The sequence below is a fragment of the Rissa tridactyla genome, chromosome 18 (genome assembly GCF_028500815.1).
Source record: "Rissa tridactyla isolate bRisTri1 chromosome 18, bRisTri1.patW.cur.20221130, whole genome shotgun sequence".
NCBI lineage: Eukaryota > Metazoa > Chordata > Aves > Charadriiformes > Laridae > Rissa > Rissa tridactyla.
The window spans coordinates 7,142,480-7,152,993 of NC_071483.1; the positions used below are offsets into that span (position 1 = coordinate 7,142,480).

The 10,514-nt window shown below is 50.6% G+C and overlaps 1 protein-coding gene across 1 annotated transcript; it reads left to right on the forward strand.

Moving 5' to 3' along the window:
* Positions 1–2,550: 2,550 nt before the first annotated feature.
* EDN2 (endothelin 2) lies at positions 2,551–8,295 on the forward strand. Its single transcript, XM_054224028.1, has 5 exons — positions 2,551–2,730; positions 3,078–3,210; positions 4,382–4,501; positions 5,283–5,387; positions 6,169–8,295. Exons 1-5 carry the CDS (start codon positions 2,667–2,669, stop codon positions 6,278–6,280), a joined length of 534 nt encoding a protein of 177 aa, XP_054080003.1. The 5' UTR covers positions 2,551–2,666; the 3' UTR covers positions 6,281–8,295.
* Positions 8,296–10,514: the final 2,219 nt, after the last annotated feature.

Genomic DNA, 10,514 nt, shown 5'->3' on the forward strand with positions numbered 1-10,514 from the left:
CTTGTCTTCCAGTGACACAGTAAGAGATCTTTACAGATGGTTACAGGTGGCGTCAGGCACTTCTTGGAAGTGTAAGCTAAGTGACAAAGCTATGGCCACAAAAGGAGTCTGGTAAAGGAAATAGCTTGAACCCAGATCTCCAAAACCTCAGATTAACTTGAGACCCTTCGTCCTTCCTGGAGACATGAGGGGTCTTCATGGGACAAAGTTCTCTGCTGATCCTTTCACCAACTGAATCCTGGAAAGCCTTATTGCTGTGGCTCTGTCTCATGCTTCATGCAAACAACTGGTAGCACCTTTTCTAAGAGAGAGCCCCTTCTTTAAGCAAAATGATGTCATTTATGCCCCAGCCTTTCCTCGGTGTGGGTAACTACTGCTGCGTTACCTTCCCCACGTCGAGGATATCTTCTTTCACCCGGGAGTGACCAGAATGAGGATCAGAGAAGCCGGAGCCAAGGGAGATTTATCGTATCATTGAACTGGCATCTGGAATGTCACATAGTATCTGGGCTCTGACATAACTCTGAAACTTGGCACAGCTGGAACACGGGCTGTCACAGGTAATGCTGCTATTGTATTTCCCTATTTTCTTTAGAATGATTGTTACATTGTCACAGAGGTTCAAAACTTCCCTCTGCTTGTTTGCCTACCACACTGAAGCTTTGCTTTATCAGTTACATCTTTGTTTTCCTCTTATTTTGAAATAAAATTTGCGCTATTCCTGGTTTACTCTGCCTAACGTCCTCTACCCTGCAATTTTAGCTCCATTCCCAGGTGTCCATTTTTCACCTGCTCTGGCCTCCCGCGCCCCCTCACTTCATCCCCACTCGATAAACGCAGCTCTCGCCAGTGTCATGGCTCTCTGCTCTCATGCGCCATCACACTCAGAGTCGTTTGGTGAACAAGAACAGTAATTTCCCCTGAGCATATTTTTTTTTTTGATCCCACTGTGGGTTTTGCCCTGCACACATCTTCTGCGCGCATTTGGCGTGAACACAGGGAGGGATTCACACTGCTGCTTGGTCTGAGTGAACGTTAAAGCCTCTTGTCACTGTTTGCAGAATGCAATCGTGACCCATTTTACTTGCATGAGATGCAGAAGCGATTGCTCAGATGAAAGCACTTTTCCACACTCTGGCTCACTGCACGTTTTCTTACTTCTCTTCCCATTCCCCGTGCACGTGTTACACTTTCCATGAGACCTCACGCTCATTCACTGTAATTGCCATCATCTTGCATCCGTTCACAACAACAGCGCAATAAAACCTTAAATTGTTCATTGTAAACAAATAAAAATACACTCCCTTTCCTAAGAAGCCTTTAAAAACATCTTGAAAAAGGCAGTCAAGTGCAGTAGTCCTTTGCTGGCTTTTCTAACCTGCTCGTCCTCCTGGTTATACTCTGCTCCTGAGATTTACCCTGGATTTGTGAAGCCTGGAAGTTTTTATCCATCCCCGTGGTGGTCAGTACCCAACGCTGCTCTGGAGGACAGTTTCCTACTTCGTAACACACACACTGGGCAAAATGAAGGTGCTTTGCCTGCCTCCTTGCGCACGCCAGGAGGGGACTTCTGTATTTTTTACATTATTTGTATCCTAAAAACGTGCAGATCGTGTCGATGATGCCATCCTTAATGTCGCAGCAGAACTAGGCAGCGGTCGGACAGTTTCATTGCAAGAAATTTTAACTGCTTGACCCAGCAAAATACTTTAAACTGATTTCACGGGGGAGAAAAAAAAAAAAAAAAAAAGAGAGAGAATGCAGGGACTTTCATTTAGCTGTTTAATTTTCTTGAATTGAGTAAACAATTTTACTTCGAATTTAACTTTTCCCCAATTCTACCTACTTCACCCAGGTTAAATCGGCATTCCCATGCGGACCAAGTCAGCCCGCTTAACTGTGTAATTTGTGTAATTTTAATTACCCTTTTTTTTTTTTTTTTTCATTGTGCCCGGAGGAGCCGCCTGGGGGGGGTCCCTCGGCCGGGAAAAGCCGGGGGGGGGGGGACGGGACGACACCAGCCCCCCCCCCCGGCTCCCCTCCACAACGCGTGGGGCAAGCGGCCGCCGGCCTCCCGCTCCATCTGCCGGCGGCGGGGGCAAACTACCGCCTGCCTCCCCGCCCCCGGCTCCCAACCCTCCTCTGCCCCCCGGCTGCGCCGCGGGGCGGGGGGGGCAGGATCAGCCCCCACTCGTGACCCTCGGCGGGGTACAAACACGATGCCTCCCCCTGCCCCGCCACGCCGCATCCACCCTCCGCCACCTCTTCCACTCCCGCACTCCGCGGAGTGCGGGACCGCAGGTCTCACGCGTGGAGCGGCGCCGGGGGGGGCACCGAGACGCCCGCCCCGGGGCCGCCCCCCCCCCGCCCCGCACGGGGGGGGGGGGCGGCCCCGGGGCGGGCGTCTCGGTGCCCCCCCCGGCGCCGCTCCACGCGTGTTTCCCCCACGTTGCGGGGCGGAGCGGGGCGGTGACGCGGCGGCGGCGGGGCTATAAAGCACCTGCCGGGCCCCCGCCGGCTCCAGACGCATCGCGGCGGCTCCGGCAGCGCACGGAGGAGCAGTGGGGAGGAAAGAAAGGAAAAAAAAAAACCAACCAACCAACCAACCAACTAACCCTAGGATAAAAGAACCCCAAAAGCCTCCAACTCGCCACCCGAGACCCGCCATGGCCAGCCACCCCGCCGGTGCCATCCTGCTGGTCATCGCCCTCTGCACTCTCCTGGGAGATGGTGAGCTGGAGGGGGGTTCGGAGCCTGCCCTGGCTGGGGGACCCCTTTTTTATGCTCCACTCAGCTGGGAGGTAGGGCTGCACGGGGGGCTGGAGGGTGTGGGGTGCAGTGTGGGGTGCCCTTGGTCCGGGGGTTGCCTCTGTGGCTGCCAGGGTGATGCAAATCCTTAATGAGCCCACAGCCTAATCGACGCCCCCTGTAAAACTGCCTGCGGATTGCAATCGCCGTAATCCTTACCGGAGGTGTAATTGCGGAGGTGACAAACCAACGGGCACTCCAGCGCCCTGCGCCGAGCCTGCAACTCATCCCTTCTTCCTGCAACTCATCCCTTCCTCCTTCTGCCGTAGGTATGGGCCATCCTCCGCTGGAGTCCCACCTGGCCACGCACCCGAGGACCAAGCGATGTTCCTGCAACAGCTGGCTGGATAAGGAATGCATTTACTTCTGTCACCTGGACATCATCTGGGTCAACACGCCTGGGTGAGCATGAACGTAGCTTGCTGGGGAGGGGTGGTTCTGCTGATGAGTGAGTGAGTGTATTTTCTGATGGAGGATGGGGTTAGGTTAGAGGAGATGGGAAAGGGTGAGTGCTGGGAGGCTCTTGTGACACCTGCTCCGGGGAGCATTGCAAGTCCAGTCCTTTCCAACATCCAGAAAGGGACGAGCTGTGCTCCTGCTCAGGACTGGCAGCTTAACCCACAGGGCAGGGGGGTGACAGCGTGGAGTGCTGCTTCCTCCTGGGTTCGGCTTTTTCTGGGTTTTGTACCTCTGGAAGCCAAAAGCAGCACTGAGATGTTGTAGCTGCAAGTCAGAAAGTTCCTCTCCCCGCTTGCAAACTGGGTGCCAGGCTGCTGCCTGCCAGTATCGTTAATGAGACAGTGGTGGGCTGGCACTAACGTCCTGCGGCTGCCAAGTCCTGCCCTCAGGAATGCTACAGCAGCTTTCCGAGCAGTTTCAGACCAATGGCCATCACACCGGAGCAAAACACATGTACTCAGGTGTGGTTATAATCATGCTTGCTAACGTGCAATTACAACTCGCTGCTTGCTCAGAGAATAGTTGCAGTCCCTGCCAATCCTAAACCCTCTGGGAGAGTAGATTGCGATCAAGGATGGAGCGGGAATGTGCTAACAGCTCTGAAAGCGTGCCGTGATCAGAAGAACCTGTTGTGGCCCCAAGACATCTTGATTTGCACTATGTCCTGTGTGTTAAAACCCACGGAGCAGGGGGGGAGGGAAAGCCCTGACATCTCCGTGCTTGAGAAACTGGCTGCTGGATGCTGGTGGGGCTGGCGGACTGGGGCAGCCAGGCTCCTCCTGGGTCTGCCAGCCAGGTGAGCTGCCAGCTCGCCCAGCCCCAGCGGCGACCCTTGCACGGGCACCTGGGCTGCTGCGAGGGGAGAAAATTCCACTTCCAACCCAGCACATACTGGCACAGCAATCTCCCTGGGAGGGGTAGGGTGGGGAAAACAGTAGGTGGGAGAGGAGCTGGAGTTTAAAGGCTTAGACATATCAGTGACCTTTTCACCTTATGTCTATAGATGAGTCTTTTATTATCCTGGCACTGGCTTGGCTGCCTCCCAGGACTGTGTTATAAACCTGTTGGCTAATAAAAAGTTAGCTGCATAGCTGATTTCTTTTGTTTTTAACAGCCACACCGCTCCCTATGGCTTGGGAAGCCCGCCAAGGCGGCGCAAGAGATCGCTCGGCAGGTGCGAGTGCTCGCACTCGAGGGACAACATCTGTGCCACCTTCTGCCAGGCGAAGCCTGGGTAAGTCTGGGGGGGTCCTGGGGATGTCCCTGGGGGCTGCTGGGCAGGGGTGCCAGCAGGCGGATGATGCTCAGGAGCTGGAGTAACTCTGCAGCCTCCCTGGGGAGGGCTGCGCAGCTCTTTGCAAACAGCTGGAACTTGTCTAGTGGCTTTTATACCCCTCCCAAGAGGCCCTGGCAAAGTGTCACTGGGGTGTTTTTGTTGTACAACAGTCTCTTTGCTAGCTGATATGAAGCAATGTTGCCTCCGTCCCTCCTGCCAGGAGGCTGAGGAAGCGCTGGGTGCGCTGGTGGGATGGGAGGAACTGGGAGAAGGACCAGCGGGAGTGGGGGAGGGGGTGAAGCTGGGGGACACCTGTATCTCCTGCGTGGGAGATGCTGCAGGAGAGCAGGGCTGCTGAGGGCTGGGACTCACAAGGCAGATATCTTCTGTTGCCAGCTCTTCTTAGAGTGCACGTGGGCTCTCGGTCGTCTGGCTTCAGCCAGACATAGAGAGTAGTGTTTACGCTGGGGAGGTGGGGGGGGCAAAGTCACTGTAGAGATTTGTCATTCAATGTCAAGGCAATAGTTAAAATCCCCAATGATTAAATGAGACTGAATAGAGCGAGGATAGAAAAGGATAGAAGTAAAAGTGAGCTATGAATGGCTCTGAAATAGCTGCAATTAACCCTTCAAAAGCAGGCATTCAACTGTCTTAGTCTGTCACTGGTGACATTAGAGCAGCGCTCCCCCCGGTACTTACTGTGGCACGGGTGGTTCAAGTGTCTCCTCTTGCTCATTAGGTACCTCCAGATTCTGAAGGTCCCAGTGAATGCTGGAGCATCCACGAAATCTCCGCAGGGAGGTGGTGCAAGGCCTTCCCACCATGGCCTGCTGAGAGCTCTCAGGTGAGACATTTAAACCCCCTCCGAATGTCCCTCATAAGCACTTTTAAAATCCGGGGTTGTAACCCCAGGCTGCAGTTGCCACTTGGATTTGACCCGACTTCCCCCTCTCGTCTGCCTTTGAATGAGTAGACTTGGCTATTTCTGCTCTCTGTAGAATGGAAGGCTAACAGCTGAGGGAAGCAGAGTTTCTTGTCTCCTCCAAAACTAGAGGAATATGATATAAAACGTAATTCTTGATTGGAGTGGGCAATTCCCCTGATAGGGGACAGGCAAATGGGTGAGGTATGAGAAGCGGGGAGGGGTGGCATCACACAGGAAAATGCTTGGTTGGGCAGCAGCTTTGGACCAAAGGAAATAGCTTCCTTCACATCACTGAATTGTGGAACCCTTTGCTGGAAGGAACCGTGGACTCCAGGAGTGTGAATGGGTTAAAGGGTATTGGCAGACTGAAGGAAGATCGATCCGTCGGTGGCAGTTAAATCCTTTGCAATGGGAACGAGTTCTGAAAGGCAAATCTGGGGAAGCATCACTCGAGTCGTGCCCTGCTGCAGGACTTCTTGAATCCCCTGCCACCGGCCACTGGTGGAAAGGGGTTATTGGGCTGGATGGATCTCTGCTGTGGCCTAATCCAGCTGCAGCTAGAAATTCCCCCTCTCCCTTCCCCCATCTTCTGCCTCAAAATAAATCTTGGCGAGGGTTAGATAAATATCATAATACAGGCTGTTGCTGAGTAGTAGGAAAACGGACCAGAGTATGAACATCGTGTCTCTTCTGTTTACAGGGATCTTGCCGTCTCCAGCCTGCGGTTCGGCAAGCATCAGCACCGTTCTCGGAGGAACGCGCAGCCGACAGTTTTGCCTTGGAAGAAGAACATCTGGAAGAAGAAGAGATAAGGAACAGGTGCATACCAAGTTCAGCAGAAGAATTTGGAGTCCTGTGGGTGCCGCTAACTCCGCTGTCGGTAGTTAGAGCTGAAGGAAAGGCCATGAGTGGAAGGGGGAAGAAGTGGAAGTCTCCATGCTCCTGTTGCGTGAACCAGTACTGCGTGCACTTCAGAGACTGTTGTAAAGGGAAAAGCCTCTCTCTATACAGTCACAGATGTGTCATGGAGCTGAATTGTGCCTTTTTGGATCAGGCAAGGGTCTTGCTGGGAGAGTGCTAGCTTAACTCGTCACTGGAGTCCGAGGCAGAGGGTCAGCCCGCGCCGGGCAGTTGAGTCACGTACAAACCAGGAGGCTCCGTGCAGTTCTGGACCTGGCGGCACTGAGCCCTGTCGCTGGTCTGCTCTGCCTTTGGGCATGTCTTGGCCCAAGACTTGGTTCCAGCTTGGCCCCGCTCAGCGGTGGTTTGGCTGCTCATTGTAGATGGGGGATAAACTGCCACCAGCATGAGCCCACCGTTGCACTTTTTTCTCTTGTCAGACAGTGCGATGTGCATACAAATGAGACTCCCATGGTAAAAACAGCTCCCAGTTTTTATTAAAAAAATAATAATATATATATATATATACCATCTAGAAGCCTAAAAGCCAACTGAGTAGTCGGTGGCATTCTTCGGGTGAGGAATTCACTGAAGGGCCGTCTGTCCTTAAGTGGCCCTTAATTAGGTGGAGGATAGCTTGCTTTCAGCGGAGCTTGTGTCAAACCCAAGCGCGACCCCTGCCATCGGGCGCAGCTGCCATGGGGGTGGGCAGGCTGAAGTGGAGCTGTAATCCTGCAGCAGCCCCACGTCGCCCGGGGGAGGCAGCCCCCCTGGGTCCCAGGCAGGGCCCAGCTGCTCGGCTGGATGAGTTTAGTGCTGGGAATCTGTCTCGTCTCCTTGGACATGCCCTTAGCAGGGTAGAGTACTTCCAGCTCTTAACCTAATACCCCGGCTTGCTTTCAGCCCCACCTGAAAGGAAAGGCTCGGGGAAGAGAAGGTGGGTGGTGGGAAAATAGCACGCAAAGGCTTGCTTGCTGCTTCGCTTAGATCAGGTCTCTGAGTTGGACTCTATATTAAATAAATGACCAGTGTATGTATAGCATGTCACGATGAGAAGAATAAGGAATGCATTAGGCAAGGGGCAGCCGGGTGGGATTGCTGTGGAGCAAAGGATCGCTAAGAAGAGAGCACAGCACTGTCTGCACAGCTTTAGATTCATCTTGGATTTCAACCCATGCCAGAACCGTGTCCGTGTCCCCAGGCCTGGAGCAGCACGGTGCCGCTGGCCCAGGGGAGGGAAAGGATAATTTGGAAAAAATAGAGCCCAGGACCTAGAAACCAATCTTGTAGGCAAACACAATCTCAAGACTCCGGAGCTGTATTGCAAATGCACTTTTGTTTGCCTGGGCAGATTAACTTCTATTATAAATTGTGGCTGCAGCTGTCATCTGGTTCATGCAGATAAATAATTGCTCTCCTGGAACCACTGTTGGGTCCCCCTTGCTGCCCAATCCAGTATTACACATGAGCATTTAAAAAGGCTACTTGAAGTTGGTGGTGGACCAAAATCTGTGGCTGTTGCAAGTGTAGTCCCATTGGACATACAAAATACTTCCTTGATTTTTTCTTTGTGCCCTAGAGGGGGGAAAATTAGACCAATTGATTGTATTGTAAATGAAACCGCCGACTAATCATTTGGTCCCCAAAGCTGCAGAGAAACTTTTTTTTATATTTAACCTTCTGAAGGTTTGAGTCATTCTAAAAAAAAAAAATAAAATAAAATCCTGAAAGGGTTTGTTCCAGAGGGAACTTTGCACATGGTTTAATGTGAGCCTAGTAATTTAAGATAAAAATACTGCTGTAAAGTACTATGTATATTTCCTTGTGTGTATGTCTCATCTTTAGGTGACTTATTGCACACGTGGCATATGTAGCATCCTGAAATCTGTATATTTATTTAAATCTATTGATTTTTTTTTGACAGTAATTTGCAGAATTTAATTTTTAATAAATAATAACAAAAGTCAATACCATCTTTCTTCTGTATTTGATGGCTGGGTGGTGGTGTATGAAGCAAAAGACACCGGGATGGTGAAAGTGAGCGGGACAGCAAAGCTGGGTGAGAATGGGGAGGATGTGTAGTCTTGTCAACAGTCCTGAGCAAATTTCAGTTCAAAGTGAATCCATTTAGCTGACTTAAACATTCCCTAACTTAAAATAAACACCTTGCTCCTTTCTAGATGTCTGTGGGGATAGAGATGTGAAATCATCCCTAACCTGTTGAGCGTAGGGCTGTGGATGCTGCGACCAGCTTGAGTCCTTGTGCCAAGGGATCCTGTTAATGTTTTCCCACGGTTTAGTCCTTTGCCTCAAATCCTCTTAGCAGCTCCACGTCAGCATCGCAGGGACAGAGCAACCACGCAGGCTCCCCTGTGCCCACTAACTTTTAGATCTGAGTTTTGCTGATTGATTTTAATTCCTTTTTTTTTTTTTTTGAGTACAGTTAAAAAGTCATCATCCATTTCATGGTCCTCTTTGCGGGAAGACCACGCCATAGATTAGTCTGGTGTAGTTAACTCAGTGAATGTCATGGCATAGTCGTGAGAAAGGAATAAAAAAGAAATATTAACGGAATAGCCAGCACTGTGCTTGCTGCATACCCAGAAACCATAGCAGATCTTCCAGGGTTTCCATGGCTTCCTGGGAAGAGTAGTGCAGAGAGCTACAGCCCCATCCTTTCCTATTGCCCGGCTCTCTTGGCTGCGCTGCATCACCCATGGCCAAGACTCCGCTCTGTGGCTTGGAGTTAGAGTTTGTGAAAATCAGATTCCTTCACACGTTTCTATGGCTTTAATGGTAAAGGTCCATGATAAATAGGACCTCAAATTAGAGGTAAAAGGGGAAAAAAAGGTAATCTGAAACACTGCAAATTTCCTACATGTAATATCTAAAGTGCAATTCTCCCCTTTTCTGCTCAAACTTGTTCCAGAAACAGGCCTGAAAATTTTGCCTCTTTGGGGCAATTTCCACGGTGTCCTGCTTGAACTGATTTTAGGTGGTGTGAATGAAGAAGCTGAGGGCTTTTGGAAATTCGTTCGTTTCCCAGGGATGATTTCCCCATCATCTGGAATGTCCATTGAGCCAGCCTTGGGCCCAGCCTTTTATTTTATTTTTCTTAAGCCACAGAATAATTATGGCCTCAGTCAGCCTTTGGTCTCAGAGAATGAAGCACCGGTGCTCACACGTGGTGCAGCTACCTGTGAGTGATAGCACAAGGGGAGCATCACCTTTGCTGGAGGTGTGACCATATGACACGGTCTCCAGCCCTGCTACAATATGTGGGCTTGAAGCAAGACATTCAAACAAGGAGAATCTGAGCTAATTCATTTGTCATTGGGTTGTGGTTTTGGGTTTTTTTTTTATGTCCCTAAGATCAATGAACAGAGGAAAAATTCCAGATAGGGATGAATGATAGCAAATCTTCCAGGGCAGACTCTCCATGTTGACTTGGGGAAAGTTTAGTCTCACTGGTGAGTACTACAGAAGGAAATATTGAAAGTCAACATATTTGGATAACCAATTTAAAAGTACCACAGTCCAGACATCCAGAAAAGCCCCCCAGGGCTCAGAAGACCTCCTTGCTAGGATCTTATTTAAGGCCCCTCAGGTGTCCCACCCAGTGCTGAGGAGCAGCCTGAGCCTGGCAGGCACCCCCTGGTGTTGCCAACATCTGTGCAAAGCCCAGCCCTTCAGGTAGAGTTTTAATTACAAGAGCTAATTAGGTATCACCCAAGGGAAGGAGAGGATGGAGATGCTTAAGAGCAACTTAATTAGGGTGAAAAGGGAGGACGAGCTTATTCTGAGCTTATTGAACTCAGTAATAAAGATTAGCTGAAGTAGGTCGAAGGAGGCATATTCTAAAAATTCTCACGTGTAACAGGAAAGAACAGAATAGCAAAACTATTAAAGATAAAAATCCAGGAAAGGAGGCAACTTATAAAGCCAGTTCTAAGTATTAGTGCTAGGGTGTCTTTCCTAAGATACAACTTTTTGATTGAGCAGTTCTTTTTATGGTTGGTGATTCCCATAAAAGTGAACCTCTTCTGCCCTGCATGTGACTCTGGCATTTTTTCTGCAGCAGGAATTCCTGAAGAAGAAGAACCTTTATAGATGGCCCGCAGGCAGCTAACTTTCCCTCTGTACTGT

What these genes read in the sequence shown, in the direction of transcription:
- EDN2 (XM_054224028.1), top strand. Translation starts at nt 2,667, where the DNA reads ATGGCCAGCCACCCCGCCGGTGCCATCCTGCTGGTCATCGCCCTCTGC. An exon ending in TTCTGCCAGGCGAAGCCTGG is followed by an intron (nt 4,502 to 5,282) that starts GTAAGTCTGGGG and finishes CTTGCTCATTAG; the next exon opens with GTACCTCCAGATTCTGAAGG. An exon ending in GGCCTGCTGAGAGCTCTCAG is followed by an intron (nt 5,388 to 6,168) that starts GTGAGACATTTA and finishes TTCTGTTTACAG; the next exon opens with GGATCTTGCCGTCTCCAGCC.